This window comes from Schistocerca americana, chromosome 3 (assembly GCF_021461395.2).
Source record: "Schistocerca americana isolate TAMUIC-IGC-003095 chromosome 3, iqSchAmer2.1, whole genome shotgun sequence".
Taxonomy (NCBI): Eukaryota; Metazoa; Arthropoda; class Insecta; order Orthoptera; family Acrididae; genus Schistocerca; species Schistocerca americana.
In genome coordinates, this window is record NC_060121.1 from 354,877,625 (window position 1) to 354,899,797 (window position 22,173).

The 22,173-nt window shown below is 39.3% G+C and overlaps 1 protein-coding gene across 1 annotated transcript in view; it reads right to left on the reverse strand.

Annotated features, from left to right (window-relative positions):
- Nucleotides 1-22,173, reverse strand: part of LOC124607477 — a 290,949-nt gene that overhangs the window by 37,769 nt on the left and 231,007 nt on the right. Inside the window, exons 5-6 of the mRNA XM_047139833.1 lie at nt 6,971-7,186; nt 1,564-1,920 (exon numbers count right to left, since the gene is read on the reverse strand). Of these exons, the coding sequence (XP_046995789.1) occupies nt 1,564-1,920; nt 6,971-7,186 (573 nt within the window). The remainder of the gene's footprint in view (nt 1-1,563; nt 1,921-6,970; nt 7,187-22,173) is intronic.

Sequence of the window (22,173 nt, forward strand, 5' to 3'; positions counted from 1 at the left end):
AGCTGCCCTTCTTAGAAATTTGCTGATGTCCTGGTAAGGCTCCCAAACCCAATAGCAATACTCCAGAAGACGATGGACAAATGTAATGAAGGAAGTCTCTTTAGCAGATTTGTTGCAGCTTCTGAATGTTCTGCCATTAAGATACAGTCTTCTATTCAACTTCCCCCACAACATTTGCTGTGTGATGATTCCAAGTTATGTTGTTTATAACTATAATACCTAGGTATTTAGTTGAATCGACAGCCTTTGGATTTGTGTGATTTATCATGTAACCAAAATTTAATGGATTTCTTTTAGTACTCATGTGGATGACCTCACTCTGTTTAATTGTTTAGAGTCAACTGCCACTTTTTGCACCATACAGATACCTTGTCTAAATTATTTTGTAATTGATTTGGACTTCCGGTATCTTTACTAGATAGTAAACAATGGCATCACCTGCAAACAATCTAAGAGACTGTTCAGATTGTTTACTAAATCATTTATATAGGTTATGGACAGCAGAGGGCCACTAACACTTCCTCGTCAAACACGAGATATCACCTCCTGGTACAAGCTTCCCTTTATGTCAGAGACGGAAACATTCTCTCTGATAAATTCTCACATCTCTTATCCTACCACTCTCTTTCCGACACATGCTAGCCCCTTTTCCTTCTTCCATTGGTATTAGTTGCAATTTTTCTCCCCTTTAGGTCTCTTTCCCCTTTTATTCTATTTATTACCCTATTTTATTGATGGTTTTTCTTCTATCCCTTCTTTCTATCATGTAGATCATGTCAAGTGTGTAGCAGATTTTGAGGTCAACTGGTCATAAATGTGAAACAAGAAGAAAATTACCAGATAAAGATTATAGCAAAAGTATCTACAGTTAGAAAAGGAGATATGAAATAAAAGTGCAAGTTGCCCAGAAAAATTATTATATTGGCCACAGAAGAATTCTGTAGAAAGGATGAGTTATCAGAGATAGACAGATTTGCTACAGAAGAATGAAAATGTTAATATAATAAGAGTATATTAAGAAGAAAGGAAGGGCATGTGCAGCGGAAAATGAGAAGCACTGTGTAAATGATAAAAGAAGAAAAATGGAATGACAGTTGTGACAAAAGGAGAAAGATAATGTTTCCAATTGCTCCTTGAATTATATTCTAAGGAATATTTAGATGAGCTTTTGCATTGAAGAAACATAACTTCCTCTTAAAAATCAATTAAAGAATGATAAGATTATGACGGACAGGAGTATAGGATTCCAGATTCAGATGGGCATAATGGAGGCAATCTGCATTGTCTTTCTATGACTAATCAGTATTGTATTTTAGTTACTTTTCTGCCTGTATCACTAAATTACTGTATATACAGACTTAGATTTTAAAAAATATTGTTGGTATGCCCTGTCTGAGAAATGGACCTGCTATCAGTTTGGGCAAATTAACAAAGTCTCCAACAACATTAATAAGTAATGGGATGATAAATAGCACAAACAATAAAGTGTAGACTTCGCAATTATTGTCATAGCTACACTATGTTCGGAACACTGATGTCTTTATAGTTTTGATTACTACTCACCACAAGGTACAGCCAGAATGTAAGGACAGGATCACCTATTGAACGTTCACACAGCTTCTCTGGCTCAGGAAACAAGTTGTATGGCTGCTGCAATCCACAGCGGACTCGACAATTAGGGCCATCATTCACTCGACAGGAAACACTTTGACCTAGCTGGTACTGACACCAGCGCCCCTCTGTCTCAGCAGCAGATAAAAGGCTGGTATTCAGACCAATTCCGCCACCAAACTCTGTGTATACATGGCACATCTGTGTTCCATCATCTGCTTGTAGGCACAGATGAGGCAGTTCTTTTTTTGACTCAGATTTTGCTTGTCGACGTCTTCTGCTGCCATCATCTGAGGGATTTGCTGGTACCTGCACAAAAGAAAGATGTAATTAACTAACTTCCAGTAATCCTAGAAAGCAGAGTCAGAGAAGTATACAGATTAAGAAATAGTTGTCCAAATAACCGCTAATTTCTAACAGTTGTCAGATTACTGTTGTTGGGAAATGACATGTTAGAACTATGCCTAGACTTAGACTCAAACATAAATTTGTGTGTTTTCTTCGTTGATATGCCTGAGTATATCCAATCTAAACCCCAGTTCATCACATCGCTCCTACTCCTTCCCCCACCACTCACTAATGTTGCATATAAATATATTTCCTGACTTCCTTCCTTCCTTGTGCCCTTTAACCAGCTGATGCCAGATCAGGCTTCATTTAGTACTTCTCCAATTTCGTGGAGAACCAACCATGCTTGGAAGGAAGATAAGGGTTTAAAGTTTTGTTGTCAGTTAGGCCATTAGAGATGGAACACATGCTCACACTGTTAGCTTTTTAAGTGTGGGGAAGGAAATCAACCTTGCCCATTCTGACAAACCATTTCGGCATTTACATGGAATAAATTTAGGGAAATCATAGAAAACCTACAGCAGGATGAAATGTTACCCTCCCAATGTAAGTCCAGTGTGCTACTCACTATGCCACCTTGCTCAATGACCATACCTGCAAATAGGCTAGTATTACGATGAGGTTGCCACTGTCAATGGCAATTTAAACTTACATCTGCTGGTTTGGACTTTGTTTTAATAATTAAAACAAAATTTGCTGTTGATATTGCAATGATACCAGTGGCATCCCACGTGTGGTGCTCAACTACTGTTTCATGTCAGACAAGTAGCATTGTGACAGTAGCTGTTGGAGCTAGCTACTAACTCACAGTAAGCTGTCAATCTCACATACAAGAACTGAAATAAAACTTTTTTTGGGGGGTGGGTGGGTGGGTGGGTGGATGGAGGGGGGGGGGGGGGTTGGAGTAATTATTGCATTGATGTTGGAAACATATCACACATAATGTATTGGAAAAAAATATATTTTTTAAAATTAAAACAACAATCACAGTTTATTTCTCTACCAAGGAAATATAATTTGAGTGATATGATGCCAGGAACAGCTTCACATTGAAGTTATTTAGGATTTCCTTTAATAAAATAACGTGTTCACTTCCTATCCAGAAGGCAATTATTAGAAGTGAAGGCAATCATAACTACACAGGGTTATTTATATTAATAGGACTGTGAGGAAAGGTACTTGCTGGATTGTTGAACGTAATACCTGTATAATGCAGTATAATAAAGTGAAGACTGCTCCATGTCAGCAAACAGCTGTGGTAGGGGTAGTGCATCACACCAACTATACTACTGTGAGTGTTTGCGAATAGAACATTTGTATTAATGGGCAAAAGACGGCCATTGTGGTATTAACACACATTCAGGATAACATAAAAATATAAAGAACTGGCAAAGAAATAAGAAGAGGGAGTGTTAGTCACAACAAAAAAGGAAAGAAAATAAAAAAAATGAAATGGAAGAGGGGATCCAAGTAAAAAAAAAAAAAAAATTGTGAATCTAAGAGGAAGAAGAAGCCAAAGGCTTGGGAGGAGCATTGAAATAGTATATATGACTAAAAGAAATCTTAAGTTTTAGGATGACTCAAAGGGAGCCTATCCAGGTCACAGATAAAAGCCTGAAAGTTAGCAAAAAAGTTTGTCAATTGATGAGTTGTGGATTCTTGACAGATGACCAGATGAGGACTGACATACAAATACTTCTTAATGTTAGGTGTTTAAATACAAGTTAGGATCAGTACCATGCAGCTGCATGTTCTGAAGAAGAATGCTTTTGTAAGCTGATCTATCATGTTCAAGCTCTTACTTAAGAGGCTGGTTTGGGCTCAGACCATGATCTAGAACTCACTCCACCCATGTATAGGAATTAAATTTCATTCAATATGCAACAAGTAGCACTTACTATTTTTATAAATGGTACAGGTTCTATCTTTCAGCAGACAACAGCAACATTAGAAGAGGTAATCATTCATTTAGTTAAAAAATTAAAAAATAAAAAAAACATGCATAACATCAAAGGGTACATCACCAACAATAAACTTTGTCGTAGACATGAGTTGATTACTAAGGTAAAATCTTCAAACTTCTTCAACATACTGATCGTAATATAAATTGGATAAAACACACTACCAAGTTGTTAAACTACACATTGTCTCATTTCAAATTTGACACACACACACCAGACAGAATTACTTACACCCCATATTGAGAGGGATCTATCTGTTGTGGGGATGAGAAGAGACAAAGACGAAAAAGTAGGTATCCAAGAGAGTAAATAAATGAAAAGCACTATGCCAGCTTCATTTCAGACATAATAAAAGGGTCAGAGTAAGAACAGTAATGGATTTTCTTTGATTCTCAGTCTATCCTACCATCTCTTGACAGATTGGGTTCAGCGATCCTTTCTGTGATGAGGCAAAGTTTACCATACATACTATAGCCTAACTTCAAGCAGCACTTATGAACTGCCAATGTACTTTAATGTCTTGTGTTTCTATGTTATTTTTTTTACTTTTATGGTTGTATTGCATTTCTTTTGTTTAAATTAGATATAACTCAATATTTATATTTTAGATCTATGCATGAAGCATACAACAACTACCACTGTCACATCTTAGCAAAATGATCTGCAAAATTACAGACCAGTAGCCTTAACTTTGGTTTGCTGCAGAATCCTTAGACATATTATCAGTTTGAATAAAATAAACTTTCTTGAGATTGAGAAGCTTATGTCCATGAATCAGCATGGTTTTAGAAACTCAGCTTTGGTTTTAGAAATTCAGGTTGCCCTTTCCTCAGATGATATACTGTGAACTATAGATGGAGGGCAATGGGCAGATGGTATATTTCTAGATTTCCGGAAGATGTTTGACACAGTGCTCCATCGCAGGCTGTTAACGAAGGTACGTGTGTATGGAATAATAAGTTCACAGATCTGTGAGTGGCTTGAAGACTTCTTAACTAATAGAAGCCAGGATGTTGTCCTTGACAGCAAGTGACATCAGAGACAAGGGTATCATCATGAGTGTGCCAGGACCGTTGTTGTTATCTGTATACATAAATGATTTGGCGGAGAGGGTGGGCAGCAATCTGCTGCTGTTTGCTGATGATGCTGTGGTGTACAGTAAGGTGTCAAAATTGAGTGACTGTAGGAAGATACATAGGAAGATACAAGATGATTTAGACAAAATTTCTAGTTGGTGTGATGAATGGCAGCTAGATCTCAATTTGGAAAAATCTAAATTAATGTGGATGAATAGGAAGATCAAATCTGTAAAATTCAGATACAGTATTACTAGCACCTGCTTGACACAGTCAAGTTGTTTAAATACCTGGGCATAATGTTGTAAAGCAATATAGAATGGAGAGAACATGTGAGAACTGAGGTAGGGAAGGCAAATGGTAGACTTTGGTTTATTGGGAGAATTTTGGGAAAGAATGGTTCACCTGTAAAGGAGACTGCATGTAGGACTCTGGTATGATTTATTCTCGAGTACTGCTCCAGTGTTTGGGATCCGTTCCCAGTGGGATTGAAGGAAGACATTGAAGAAATTCACAGGCAGGCTGCTAGATTTGTTACCCTTAGGTTTGAACAACACATAACTGATGCTGAGATGTTTGGGGAACTCAAATGTAAATCCCTGGAGGGATTTCTTTTCATGTAACACTATTGTGAGAATTTAGAGAACTGGTATTTGAAGCTGACTGCCAAACAATTAGGGCTCATATGGAGGTGGGTAGCTTTTTCCTTGCTCTAATTGCGAGTGGAACAGGAAAGGAAAAGACTATCAGTGACACAGGATACAGCAAAGGATACTTCCGCTATGCACTGTATGGTGGCTTGCGGATTATTGATGTAGATATAGACACTTTCTCATATGGTACAAAAATGTTAATATAATTGTACACAAAGATAATTATAATAAATTAACCTTAGTCAAAGAAGACGTGCTTTCACATATCCAGGTTTTTGATAGTGGCTGCTGGTGAATGTACTTACTTAAAAGGGATTAAAAAGTGGTAATAGTTTTTTTAATTTGTAAGTTTGTGATCTGGGCTATTTTCAGTTGACAGGAAACAAACCAACCAAGGCACAGTAAATGTAATCCAATTCATACATGAGAATATAAAACATGCACAGGAAAATTATGAATAGAATGGTAAAATATCAACGTGTGCACACGCAAGCATGTGTGCGCGCGCGAGTATATTGTTAATATTCCGTAGTTCATTCAAATCCATAGACACGAATATACATTTCCGTGTCCTTCCAAAATTAGTGTCTTGTTAAAATTCTGTACTTCATTCAGATCCATAGACACGGACATACATATCCTTCAAAAATTGGTACAACTGTCAGCACTCACACACACACACACACACACACACACACACACACACACACACACAAAGAAACAATGGCAGCTAGTTGTGTTTTTGTAAGGTTCAGTGTTAAAAGCTACACAAGTAGGTCATACATAAATATGCGCCCCAACAGAAAATCTGAAAAATAATATATGGTTCATACACTTTTACTTGAAAGGTTTTAGAGTAGACATAGGACTGACTAATGTAACGGGACCAATAAAAGAAATGACTTGCAGAGGTAATGAACAATTAAATGTTTACCAGAACTGTAGTAGTGCCCTGTAAACTGACAGACGCTCCACCACACTGTAAATATCAGTCTCCATTAAATTTGAAATTACAAATAGTGAAGTTTAACAACTGCACTGTAGTCAATCAAAGTCAAAAAGCTGACTGCAAATATTGGCAGTTGTCAATGTAACTGACCTATTTGCATGAAGCATTATTATTTCAGCTGATTGAAAACTAGGAATCTAAGACATCAAGAGAAAGTGTGCACATATTAGCATTTCTGTGTACAGAATTTGTACACTGTTTTTCACTCACATGCAATTCTTACTCATATCTACACTGAATAATTCAAAAAAGATTCTTATTATATAAAAATCACACTTCAGATACCCCTTTGGATTATGCTACATTGTGTACCTCTAGATCAAATTCTGGTGGTTCAGTTTCACTCAAATCCATGGCATCAGTGATAGTAGAAGGGGTTGTCTGTGACTCATCGGCAACTGTGGTTTGTGATTCATCTGGTTGGTCATCTGTTGCAGGCACAGCTGCAGAAGTACCTTCTGGCTCCCCAGATAGACCCTTGGCTTCAAAGCAGTCATAATAGCACTCATGTAAAATGAGAGAGCTAGCCTGCAGACAGAAACATGATTAAATAACAATAGAACACATACATTAAAAAATATAAAAGAATAAAACTGGTGCTGAAACACAACATAATTTTTTCTTTGCAGTCATATATCTTATACTGTACGCTAAAACATTAATGGTACTGTAAACAAATGTTACAAATTTTACCGGGCAAAACAGAAATCTAATTCTCTTCTTGCATTTACACTAACTGTGCTCTACACATGGATACAGTTATTGACGTCTACTTTCAATGACACTGGAACAACATAATTGCTTTAACACTTATGCACAAAAGTGTATGATTGGAAAAGTTAGGAAAATGGAAAGACAAAATTGAACCATTATGTTAATGATCATCAAGATTTTCTCATAGAAAGAAGCTGTGCTATCTGTGTATGCAAGGAGTACTACTTGCTTTGAGTACACACATTACTCAAAGGTAAGAAGAAGCATTGCACATTATGGTTTTACAGGGTCTCAGCCAAGCCTACACTTTTCTTTGTGAACAGAGCACAGTCTCTTGATGAAATTGCAAAGATGGCACAAAATATTATTTGAGCATTGTCTTGAAGAATACAAACAGTTGCCTAAACAACACTGATGGTTTCACAAAGTACCATTCCAGACTTTGGTAGTGGTTTCTAGGTACAGAAATTTTGATTATAGATCAATACAGCAGTAGATTAGATACAGTGCTCATTCCAAATGACCCATGCTGAGGAGATCTTTGATGATGTTTTTTAGTTATCTGCATATTCCATGAATCATAATTGCAATATCCAGTTATGAGGTGGACAGAATTCTTCTGTGTGGTACAAGTTGCAAATCAAATATTATATCAATTTGTGTTTTTAATTTCATTATATAATGTATACTTTATATTATCAGCTATGTGAACAAAGATTGTTATGGCTGTAAGCTCACTCTTTTCTGTGGCACACTACAGATGAAATATCTATGCATAGTGTAAGTCATTTCATTTTCATATTTTATTTTTTTATGCTACTACTGTCTATGAACTGTGACTGATCATTAATGAAAAAGTTCAAATGGGAGAAAATGTACTGACTAGTCTGATGTGGCTGTCATGCCTTCCTTTCTTGTGCCAATCTCTTTTATCTCAGAGTAGTATGCACACCAAACACCTCTGGTTCTTTGTGGGATATATTCCAATGTCTGTCTTCCCCTGCAGTTTTCACCCGCTACTGCCACCTTTAGTACAGGTACCGGGAAAGCTATTTGCTGTCTTCACAAATGTCTTACTATCCTCATATTTCTTCTAGACAATATTTTCCAATTTTACAGAGAATCATCTTATTTTGTGTCTTATCAGTCCACTTCATTTTCACCATCCATCCGTAACACTGCATCTAGAATATTTTGGCCCTGTTCTTTTCACTTTTCCCATGGTCCATGTTTTGCATGTTTTGCTTCCATACAATGCTGTGCTTCACATGAACATACTCAAAACTGTTTCCTCAAATTAAATCAAACAATGGAAAATCCAGGGTGGAATATTATGAGAAGGAAAGTTGCTACTCATCTTACAGCAGAGATGCTGAGTCGCAGATAGGTACAACAAAAGGACTCTCATAATTGAAGCTTTTGGTCATTGGCCTTTGTCAACAATACACACACACACACACACACACACACACACACACGACTGCAGTCTCAGGCAACTAAAACCACGCTGTGAGCAGCAGCATCAGTGCATGGTGGGAGTGGTGACTGGAAGGGGGTAAGGAGGAGGCTGGGGCAGGAGGGGGAGGGATAGTATGGTGGGGGTGGCGGACAATGAAACACTGTAGGTTAAGTTTAGACAGAGGGCAGGGGAGAATTGAGTGGGGGTGGGGGGAGGGAGGTGGGGGGAAGTAGCAGAAAAGGAGAGAAATAAAAAAGAAGAAAAGACTGGGTGTGGTGGAGGAATTACAGCTGTGTAGTGCTGGAATGGGAACAGAGAAGGGGGTGGGATGGGTGAGGACAGTTACTAAAGAAAGTTGAGGCCAGGAGGGTTACGAGAATGTAGGATGTATTGCAGGGAAAGTTCCCATCTGTGCAATTCAGAAAAGCTGGTGTTGGTGGAAGGATCTGCATGGCACAGGCTATGAAGCAGCCATTGAAATGAAGGATCTTATGTTTGGGAGCATGTTCAGCAACAGGGTGGTCCACTTGTTTCTTGGCCACAGTTTGTCAGTGGCCACTCATGCAGACGGACAGAGCTTCCTGGTTATCATGCCTACATAGAATGCAGCACAGTGGTTGCAGCCTAGCTTGTAGACCAAATGACTGGTTTCACAGGTAGCCCTGCCTTTGATGGGATAGGTGACATTAGTGGCCAGACTGGAGTAGGTAGTGAGACTGCAGTTGTGTGTATGAATTGTGTTTCAAAAACTTTAATTGTGAGAGTCTTTTTGTTGTGCCTATCTGTGACTGAGCACCTTTGCTACATGGTGAGTAGCAACTTTCCTTTTCGTAATATTGTTACTTTCCTCAAATTAAGATGTATGTTTGATACTAGCTACTTGACTTCTTTTAGCAACAAATACCCACTTTGCCTCTGCTAATGTGTTTCTTATATCCTCCTAGCTTCATCCATCATGCATTATTTTACTTCCGAGGTAGTAGAATTCCTTCACTTCATCTAATAGATAGCCCCCCAATTTTGATGTTAATTTTATCATTAATCTAATTTCTCTTACTACTCATTGCTTTTTGCTTTTACCCTCAAACCATTTTTTAAGCTCAGTAGACTGCACATGTCATTCAACAGATTGTGTAATTATTCCTCACCTGCACTGAGGACAGCAATGCCATTGGAAAATCTTAACCTTTTTAATCTCAGCACCTCTCTGGTCTCCCATTCTTAAAATCCCCCATTGGTTCTTATATATATTAAATGATATAATACCTGCCTTTCCACACAGTTCATACCTATTTATCTGATAGCCATTTACTTGTCAAACTATTTTAAGCCAACAAATACCTTGAAAGTTTCTTTATTTTTCTTAAATCTGGACTTCATTATAAAGTGCAACTGCCTCTTTGGTATCTTTATCTTTCTTAAAGCTAAATTGAACAATGGAAACTTCAGATTGGAATATAAACAATATTCCAGTTAGAACTGCTGATGGTAGCAGCTGTGTTTATGAGATGTGCTTGTTTGTGTGCAAGTATATGTGTTTTCTTGACTGAAGAAGCTTTGGCCGAAAGCTATAATGTGTAACAGTCTTTTCATTGTGCCTGTCTCCAACTTAATGGATTATCTTTCCAGTGAGTAGAAATCTATCTTTTTGTACAGTTGTTAAATCTAAACTGATCATTGTCTACCAGATCCTCAGGTTTCTTTGCCAGTTCTTCTGGATGTTATTCTTATAAGTAACTTGGATGCATGAGCTGTTATGCTGATAATGCTGTACAAAATTTTTGAGGCTTTTGTGGTCACTTGTTAATGTATCACCTGCAGGTTTCTATGTTGGGATCTTCAGCCAATGTTTGTTTAATGATTTTCCTGATGTTTTACCAGCATGAGTGGCTGGCATTGTCTAGGGTTCACCCTCCATTCCTGGTGGAAAACTGTAGTTGAGTCCACAGTAAGAGATTATATGTACCTTTTGTGCCATTACATGTGGTTCTCCCATTGCTACCTGCAAACATTTTTTGCTGCCTCGCAGGAATCTAGGATCCATTTACCTTGAGCCTTTCCTTTCCTTGTTGAAACTCTTGTCATGTTTCTGAAGTTCTATGGCTTCCCGAATAAACAGGCATTGTAGCTCTTCTTCACAGCGAGAATCTATATGCTGGTGAATTTTATAACCTGGGTCAGTCTTAAACCATTTATGAGTGATCCTGGTATTGATGGATCATTCAGTCACTCCAACACGGACTACTCCACATGTACACAGTATGTGATTTATTTCCAAGATGCAAGTGGGTCATTTTTGACCTTTGCTGATCTGAAAAACTCTATGGTCTTGATTAGTTTTAGGAGTTTTTGCACTATGTTTGCAAGAGGTACAGCTGATTCTGTCCCTCACTCTAGGCATGTATGGCAGAAAGGCACTATCCAAAATTTCTTCTTCTGACATGTCACTTTGCCTCATGTTTGTTTTCATGATACTTCTTATGCAACTGTGGAGTATCCATTTCTCCTCAGAATGCATTCCAGGTGTCGTATATTGAGTCTGAGATGCTGCAGTGATAATTCTTATATTTGTCTGCCTTTTATATCTTCAGCATTATGGGGATGATATTCTTCTGCTAGTGTAATGGTACGTCTCTAGTTTAATAGATTCTACAAACTAACATGAATGATTGGTCTCCAATTCCTCAATGATTTAAGAAATTACATGGGAATGTCGTGTATACCTTCTGGCTTGTTTGATCACAAGTCTCCCAATGCTCTGTGATATTCTAACCGAAAGATATATATGCACCTGTGCCCCCCCCCCCCACCCCCCTTCCTACCATGTCTTCCAAATTGGCATCCATTTCTTTTCCTATCACATCAGCAGACAATTCTTCCCTCTAGTAGAGGCCCTCAATGTTCTCTTTCCACCTATCTAGCAGAGGAGGAGAAAAAGACTAATGGGTGCATTGGTAGAATGAAAGGTTTTATAGTGGAGTGGAGTGGGGACAGAGAAGGGGACAGGTGGGTGAAAGACAGGGAGTAGCAAAGGTTGAGGCCAAGGTAGCTATGGCAAAGCAGGATATATTGCAGGAAGGGTTCCCACCTGCACAGTTCAGAGAACCTGGTTTTGGTAGGAAGGATATAGATGGCACAGTCTGTGAAGCACTGCCTGAAGTGAAACACATTGTATTGGGCAGCATGTTAAGTAACTGGAGGTATAGCTGTATCTTGGTCAGGGTATGTCAGTGGCCATTCATGTGGACAGACAACTTGCTGGTTGTCATGTCCACTTAGAAAGCACCACAGTGGTCTTAGCTTAGTTTGCAGATCACTTGACCACTTTCACAGACACCCTGCCTTTGTTGGGATGGCTGGTACTTGTCACCAGACTGGCGTAAGTGGTGGTGGGAGGATGTATGGGACAGGTTTTGCATCCAGGTCTACCCTGGAATGACTATGAGGACATCCTATCTCCATTTCTTCCAGAATCTCAACCTTCTCCCCCATTCACTCCACCTGGTCCTCCTTAACCCAACAAGCTACCTTCCTTGGTGTGCCCTCAGAGTCTTTCATGGCGGCATCCAGCTTCCTCAATGTTGACCTCCACCTCAAAGATGACTACATCAGTAACTCCATCCATGTCAAAGCTACCAACCACAACCAATATCTCCACTTTAACAGCTGCCACCTGTTCCATACCAAGAAGTCCCCTTCACACAGCCTAGCCACCTGTGGCCATAGCATCTATAGTGATGAGCAGTCCCTCTTCAAATATACCAAAGTTCTCACTGAGATCTTTACAGACTGAAATTATTCTCCCAGCCTTGTATAGAAACAGGCCTCCTGTGCCATACCTATCCAGTCGCCTACCACCTCCCACTGTCTGGCAAAGAAGCACTCCCTTCTTGACACAGTGACAACCAGAACTGGGGTGACTGACACACATTCTCTGCCATTGTTTTGACTCCCACTCATCGTGCTGTGAAATTAGGAACATTCTAGCCACTATCCTTCCTACCCTTCCTGCAGTGGTATTCTGCACCCACTGAAATTATGAAATATCCTTGTCAAACCCTACACCACCCCTGCTCCCAACCCCTGCCCATATCCCTGCAATAGACCTAGATGCAAGATCTGTTCCATACATCCCCTCATCACCATCTATTCCTGTTCAGTCAAGGCATCAAAGGCAGAGCTATCAGTGAAAGCAGTCATGTGATCTATAAACTAAGCTGCAACCACTGTGCTACTTTCCACATGTGCATGACAACAACAAGGTGTCTGTTTGCATGAATGGCCACTGACAAACTGTGGCCAAGAGACAGTTGGATCACCCAGTTGCTGAATATGCTACCAAACACAACGTACTTCACTTCAGTGACAGCTTCATTCATAGCCTGTACGATCTGGATCCTTCTTACCAACACTACCTTTTCGGAATTGCAAAGGTGGGAAAGCTCCCTGCAATACAGCCTACATTCACATAGACCTCAAGCTTCATTAGTCCTTGTCCTTCACCCACCTATCCCTTTCCCTGCTTCCACTCCATCCCGCTAACACCTTTCCATTCCACCAATGCACCCATTAGTCTTTTCCCCCTCCTTTACTTCTCGCCTTTTCTGCTGTCGCTCCCCTCAAACCTCCTGACTGCACCTAACAGCCTACCCTTTCCCCACCACATCCCTGCATGCTCCCACAAGCAGCACTACATCCTCCCCCACACTACCCTGCTATCTCTCACCCTCCCTTCCCCAGCCTTTTCCTTATTACCACCACCCATGGACTGTTCTCCCATGAGGCGCAGTTACCCACAGTTTGGTCTCAGTGTCCAGAGACTGTGGTCATATATGTGTGTGAGATGTGTTTATATAAACATGAGTGTGTTTCCTACTTTATAAGAAGATCTTTTGGCTGAAGGCATGAATTTATAGCAGTCTTTTTTGTTGTGCCTGTCTGCAACTCACCGTCTCCTCCACATGGTGAGTAGCAATCTATCCTTTTCATGATTCAGAGTTTCACATGTATGTACAAAACATGAAGTGGTTGAGTAATTGGCTTAGGTCCTCCATCACTGTTACATTGCAGTGGTGCTTTTGCCATGAATTGTGAACCTCTGCATGTACACTACTACGCAGTAATTTCAATACCCCCTGGCATTTCAGATTTACAACACAAATCAAATGTTATTTCTCACAAAATATAATATTCACTTCCACATATATAATAGAATCACAATCATCATATTTTACTTTCATCAGAGTATCCTCCTATTGATTTAATGTCTGCCTCACAAACTCGAGACATGCGGTCAATCAGTTTTTGTAGGTATTGTGAATCTATATGATTCCACCCATCCTTAACAATATTCCAGAGATGTTCCTTGCTGGATGAATTAACTTCCCTAATACGTCTGTCCACTTCATCCCACACCATTTCAATGGGATTACAATTGGGGCTTTGGGACGGCCATACCATATCATTCAGTATTTTGTGTTTTTCCTTTGACGCAATGTAGTTCGTACAGTACGCCAACCGATGTTTTGGGTCATTATCCTGTTGCAAGGTGAACCCTTTCCCTAGTAAGCACAATCCGCTTCATATTGCATGATAATGAAGTATGCAGTGGTACTGCTTCTGATCTATACATCCTTCTATTTTCACAATGTCGCCAACTCTATCTCAGTCAAAACATCCCCAAACCATAATAGAACCTCCACCACGTTTAACTGTAGGTAGAACACACTGCTGGGCTACTCTTTCCTCTACAAATTGGTGAACAAATATTCTCCTTCTGGTTCCAAAAATCTCGAACTTCATTTCATCAGTGAATAACAGCTTTGTCCACTCTTCCAATGTTCAATTACGATTTTTACTAGCCCATTCAAGTCTCTTCTGTTTATTTATGGGCCTTAGAAGGGGTTTTCTTGCTGTGACATATCATTTCAAGCTGGCTTCAGTCAGTCTCTTTTTTACTGTTGCAACAGATATTGTTGTCATGTTCATTTCTACCCTGTTTTGAATCTAATTCTCTTACCGGTAATTCTGATATATGTATCATCACTTTTAGTTGTTTTACGAGGTTGTCCTGGTTGTGGTATCTCCTTATTGCTATTTGGTGTCTTCTGGTGGTGAAGGGTGTATTGCACTCCCCCTATAGACACCCTACACTGTTTTGCAATTTGGCAAATAGATAAACATGCTTGGCTAAGTGCTACAATTGCAGCATGTTCTTCTATGGATATCTCCACTCTTGGAGCCATGCTAGTGAAGTGCACATTTCAGTGTCACGGAGGAACTGATGTTTCAGACCACATGTTATGTATCGTAGCAATGCTTGCCATTCGCTACGGACATCACATCACTACAGGTAACAACACAGATGCACCAAATGCGGCATCCGTCAGCAAATAGGTAAACAAACATATCAGATAGGTATACGACGTTTATGTACACAATATTGTTTGTTGGATACTATTGTATCTTGATGACCAAAAACAAAAGTCATGAAATGTATACAACTGTTGTTCTATTCCTTTGCTTCCTCAACTGTACCCATGGTATTAGATCTTATCTGCAATAAACTAGATATCATTTATAGGGTGTATTGAAATTAATGACTTGTAGTGTAAGTGATTGGCTTATAAACGAGAATTTCAAGTGACACTGAGAATTTGGTCCGGCTAGTAGTAATTTGTAGAAAGTCTAATGATAAGGTCACTACAGTAAGTAACAGTTGCCTCATAAATCTTTATTTTCTTGTTCGATATGTATATTGTTCATTAAGCTGACAAGAACCACGTGCATATTCAAAGGAGTAAAGGTAACCAAACACCATATAGTTGAAGCACTGAGCGACCAATAGGCTCTCAAAAAAAGGCTGAAAATGTTTCTATAGTTTCAGAAAATGTTCTCCTTCAGAACTAACTATACAAACAAAGGGCTAAATTTCCCCAGATGACTACAGAACCAGGAGAAGCAGATCTGAGAGAAGATGTTGAAGTTCTGTTGGAAAGGGCATAGATTGACCTTACTCTGGGTCCCACCATGGCAAGGTCGTGGTTATGAGGAATGCTTGCATTTACAAGTTTAGCATCCATAGTGAAAAGTATGGAATTTGATGATAAAGCAACAAGAACTGTGGAAGGTAGTGGAGGAAGTGATATAGTATCTTTGAAAAGGACATAGTGGAGGCTTAGAACAACTGGTTGAATATGTTGGTCAATTGAGGCAGAGGCTATTTCAATGAGAGCGTTGTAACTAGGCATGATGGTGAGACTGGTAGGGAGGCTAGAGAAGTTAGGTTAGTGAAGAGATGGGAGCAGGTAAAGAGTGGGTGTCTGGAAGCACACTACTATGAGAAAGTAGGATTACGAGTTAATATCCCATCCATAGCAGGGTCAGCATAGGACAGAAAACAAGTCTTGATTGTAAATGTCTGAAGAAGGAAACTGGCTGTATTCTTTTCAATGAAACTGTCTTCCGTTTACTTTAAGTGACATATGGAAATTATGGGAAATATAAATTTGGGTATTCGGACAAAGATTTGAATTTCAGTTCTCCAAGTGTAAGTAGAGTGTCTTAACCACTGTTCTGCATCACATAGTTCAGTTTTTGGAGAAAGATGGCTTCAGGTGACAGATTTTGAGAGGGACCAAATGTTCTGAACAGCTGCTGGAGCTCACGTTGGACAGCTGATGGAAGAGTAAGGAAGAGAGGAGGTATCACAATTATGAGATATATAAACAACATTGTTCTACATATACATCTATGTGATTACTCCACCATTCACAAGAAAGTTCCTGGCAGAGGGTTCAATGAACCACCTTCAAGCTGTCTCTCTACCATTTCACTCTCGAATGGTGCACAGGAAAAACGAGCACTTAAATTTTTCTGTGTGAGCCCTGGTTTCTCTTATATTATCATGATAATCATTTCTTCCTACATAGGTGGGTGCCAACAGAATGTTTTCGTAATCAGAGGAGAAAAATTGTGATCGAAATTTCATGAGAAGATCCCGTTGCAATGAAAAACGCCTTTGTTTAAATGATTGCCACTCCAATTCACTTATCATGTCTGTTACACCATCTTCCGTATTTCGTAATAATACAAAACGAGCTACCCTTCTTTGAATTTTTTTGATGTCATCCGTCACTCACACCTGATGCGGACCCCACACTGCACAGCAATACTTCAGAATAGGGCTGACAAGCGTGAGGTAAACAGTCTCTTTAGTAGACATGTTGCACATTCTAAGTGTTCAGCCAATGAATCACAGTCTTTGGTTTGCTCAATCCACAAAATTATCTATGTGATCATTCCAATTTAGGTTATTTGTAATTCTATCTCTAAGCATTTAGTTCAATTTACGGCCTTGAGATTTGTGTGACTGATCGTGTAATCAAAATTTAGTGGATTTCTTTTAGTACTCATGTGAATAACTTCACACTTTTCTTTATTCAGGGTCAATTGCCACTTTTTGCACCCACAGATATCTTATTTAAATCAGTTTGCAATTCAGTTTGGCCATCTGATGATTTTACAAGATGGTAAATGACAGCACCATCTGCAAACAATCTAAGAGGGCTACTGAGATTGTCTCCTATGTCGTTAATATAGATGAAGAACAATAGAGGGCCTATAGCACTTCCCTGAGGAACATCAGATATTACTTCTGTTTTACTTGATGACTTTCCATCTATTACTATGAACTGTGACCTTTCTGAGGGGAAATCATGAAACCAGTCGCACAACTGAGATAATATTCCATAGGCATGCAGTCTGTCAATAAATCGTTTTCTTCGAGGTATGAAATGAAATGAGTGTATGGCATCATTGGCCGGGAGGCCCCATGTGGGGAAGTTCAGCCGCCAAGTGCAAGTCTTATTTCAGCCAACGCCACATTGGGCAACTTGCACGCCAGTGATGAGGATGAAATGATGATGAGGACAGCACAACACCCAGTCTCTGAGCGGAGAAAAACTCCAACCTGGCTGGGAATTGAACCCCGGTCCGCTTGCAGGGGAGGCGAGCACATTACCACCCAGCTAAGCAGGCAATTCATAATGTTCGAACACAGTATATGTTATAAAACCCTACTGCAAATCAACGTTAGTGATGTGGGCCTGTAATTCAGTGGATTACTCCTATTTCCCTTTTTGGGTATTGGTGTGACTTGAGCAATTTTCCAGTCTTTAGGTATGGATCTTTCTGTGAGCGAGCAGTTGTATGTAATTGCTAAATTTGGAGCTATTGTATCAGCATACTCTGCAAAGAACCTGACTGGTATACAATCTTGACTGGAGGCCTTGTGTTTGTTAAGTGATTTAAGCTGCATCAAGGATATCTACTTCTATGTTTCTCATCTTGGCAGTTGTTCTTGACTGGAATTCAGGAATATTTACTTCATTTTATTTGGTGAAGGAGTTTTGGAAAACCGTGTTTAATAACTCTGCTTAAGTGGTACTGTTATCAGTGTCTTCATTGTTGTTATCATGCAGTGAAGGTATTGATTGCATCTTGCCGCTGGTGTGCTTTATGTATGACCAGAAACTCTTTGGGTTTTCTGCTAGTTTCCAAGACAGAGTTTCCTTGTGGAAATTATTAAAAGTATGTTCTATATTTCAAACTTCAGCAAAACTTTGACAATCTTAGGGATTTTGCATTCTTTTAAATTTGGCTTGCTTTTTTGGTTGCTTCTGCAACAGTGAATGATCTGATCCATTTTGTGTACCATGGGGGATCAGTACCATCACTTATTAATTTATGTGGTATATATCTCTCAATTGCCATTGATACTATCTCTTTGAAATGATTCCATTTCTATGCTTACATTATCAGGATCAGACCAGTAGGAGTGGAGACTGTATCTTAAAAAGGCTTTAAGAGCATTTCTGTCATATTTTTTAAATAATTGTACTTTGTGTTTCTTTTTGATGATTGTAGGTGTTATAGTATTCAGCCTAGCAGCAACTGCCTTGTGGTCACTAGCCCCTGTATCCGTCATGATACTCCCTATCTGTCCAGGATTTGTTGCTAAGAGGTCAAGTATGCTTTCGCAACCATTTATGCTTCGAGTGGGCTCATAAACTAATTGTTCAAGATAATTTTCTGAGAAAGCATTCAGTACAATTTTGGATGACATTTTGTGCCTGCTGCTGGCTTTAAACATATAATTTTTCCAGCATATCGAGGGTAGATTGAAGTCACCACCGACTATAAATGTAAAAGTGGGGTGCCTATTTGAAATGAGACTCAAGTTTTCTTTGAAATGTTCAGCAACTATATCTCCTGAGTCGGGTGTTGATAAAACAGTACAATTAATAGTGTATTCTGTTTGTTAAATATAACCTCTACCCATACTACAGGGTGTTTATAAATGAATATCGGGGTTTTAATGCTTTATAATAATTATTATATTAAACTTACAGTTATGAATGATATGTCAAATGAAAGAACAACACGAACAGTTTTACCAAGAACCTTATAAATGTTCAATGTGAGCACCATTTGTCACACGGCACACATCAAGTCTATAGCTGAGTTCTTCCCAAATGTTGATACGTGTGTCTTCAGTGATTGTAGCAACAGCTGCTTCAATCCAGTTTCTTAATTCAGGGAGATCTGCTGGTAGCGGAGGCACATACACACGATCCTTGATGAAGCCCCAAAGGAAAAAATCGCATGGTGTTAGGTTGGGTGAAGATGGAGGCCATGCAAAGCAAGCCCTGCCATTGGTGCCCTTGCGGCCAATCCAGCACTTGGGTACAGTGAAATTCAACCAATCGTGTACTTTACTATGCCAGTGAGGTGGCATTTATAAGGTTCTTGGTAAAATGGTTTGAGTTTCTCTTTCATTTGACATATCATTCATAATTGTAAGATTAATATAATAAATATTATAAAGTGTTAAAGCACCGATATACAGTATTTCGCACGAACTATCTACTTCAATTTCACTAAAAGGTAAACTACTTCTGACAGCAATAAATACTCCACCACCAACTATATTTAATCTATCCTTTCTGAAAACTTTTAGGTTGTTTGAAAAAATTTTGTCTAAATTTATTTCCGGCTTTAGCCAGCTTTCCATACCTATAACTATTTGAGCTTCAGTGCTTTCTATTAGGGCTTGGAGCTCTTGTTCTTTCCCCCACAGCTACGAAAATTTACAACTACAATACCAGTTGTTTCTACAGCTACCTTACTGTGTTTTAATTGCCCCCTTTTAGGTGGACACCCTTTCTGTAGTTTCCTGGGACCCCCTAACCTAAAAAAACCGCCCAGTCCCATCCACACAGCCCCTGCTACCTGTGTGTAATGGACTCCTGACCTATTAAGCGGAACCCGGAAACCCACCACCTAATGGTGCAAGTCAAGGAATCTGCAGCCTACAAGGTCGCAGAACCACCCGAGACTCTGATTCAGACTCTCCACTCGGCTTTGCACCAAAGGATCACAGTCAGTTCTATCAAGCATGCTGCAGATTGTGAGGTTCGCCTTAATCTCGCAAGCAAGACTGGCAGTCTTTACCATTTCTGCTAGCCGATCCAAAATGACACACGTCATTGGCACTGACATGAGCCACCACCTGCAGTTGGCTGCACTCTTGTACTCTTCATGGGATCCGGAAGCACCCTTTCCCCATCCTTAATGACTCCCCTCAGTATGCACACAGAGTGCACACTGGCTTCCTTCCCCTCCTTGGCAGTCATGTTCCTAAGGGGCCCCATTACACGCCTAATGTTGGTACTCCCAACTACAAGAGGGACGGGAGAAGAGCACTGAGAACTAGGAGAGGGATGGGCATGAAGGGAAGAGGACAGATATGAAGTGGCACAGAAGGAATACCAGGTGCAGGATGACATAATTATCTAATTTGTTTGGGAAGATTGGTGAGGAGTGGTGGCTAGAGGGAGTACTGCTGAGAAATGAGCATAGGTGATAATAAATTCAGTTGGGAAGAGCATATGTTAGAACTGCTAAAAAACTAAAGGCTCCGTGGAAAAGAGAGCAGGATGTCAACATGTGTAGAACACACTGCTGCCTGCAGCCATGATCAAATAGAGCACAGGCAGCATGCAGTGATCCAGTTGTCGAATAGTGCTTGTTTTGAGTGAGTCAGCTGCTGTGCAATACACATGAGTAGTAGTTCTATGCTCACTGCTTGCTTCTATTTGCACACTGTTTGAGACAGCAAAGAAAGTGATTGTATGATATGGTGAATTGCACTGTCTTTGCAAGGAACTGTAGTTTTGTTAAGACCACTTCTCAGTTACTCTCATATGTCTCATGAAGTACTTGAAACATTATTCAAGCTCACTGAGTTAAAAATCTTGACTACCTTTAATTGTGCACCATTAATCATCTAGTGAAGATATACAAAGGGAAAATCTTTAAGACAGTCAAGAATTTTTTTAAAATGATACACTAGAATGATATTATACTGTTACTCTGTAAAAGCCTAGTCTTTGCATGGAATTGGCAACTTTTAAGTTCATGCAAGAATATTATTATAACTGAGCTGTTTTTTACAAAATAATATTCACAAATTAGTATGTATTATGCAAATATATGGAATAAATTAATGACTGTTTGATTCAGACTTGCAAGTTGCTGCCTTTTTTGACAGATATTTGTATTCAGTATGACATGTGTTGTACAAAAGTATGTTTGCATGATCCAGTTTAGTTAATCTTGTGGTCTCTTCTGACATTTCCTTCAGTTGCACACACTCGTCCGCCATGGTCTCTCTAGGAAATCACAATCTGCCAGGTGCCCATTGTTAGCAAGAGAAACTAGCATGGACAACTGCCTCTTGTTTGACCAGGACAATGCCACAGCATGCAACACAGGGACTGTGGTGGTCTGTGACGATTGTCATCACAGTTTGCCTGCCTTCTCTTTGACCAAGTCTTCATGAAATTTTTATTTCAACACTAATGTTGTCAGACATGGGTCATATAAAAAAGATTTAAGAAAGCTGGCAAGCCAACTGAAGTTTTCCAAAGTCTAAAAGCATGAAACATTAATTATTTGTTGTGTAGTTTCAAGAACATCCTACAGATGCCTGTTCAGGGGACAAAAACTACTGAATCCCACTATATTTATTTCTTGACGACATTTCTCATAAATAATATATATCTTTTCTAAGTCAACAGCTCAGTTAATTGACTCAATATTAGAAGTAAGAATAATTTACATAAAGAATTATGGTCAAGAACTTTTGTCCAGAACAGTCTCCATCATTCAGGAACATACATTTTCAATAGCTTGCCACTAGCCATACAAAGATCAGCTACTATTAAGGCACAATTTAAGAGTCATGAGAACTTACTCATGACCAACTTCTACTCCACTG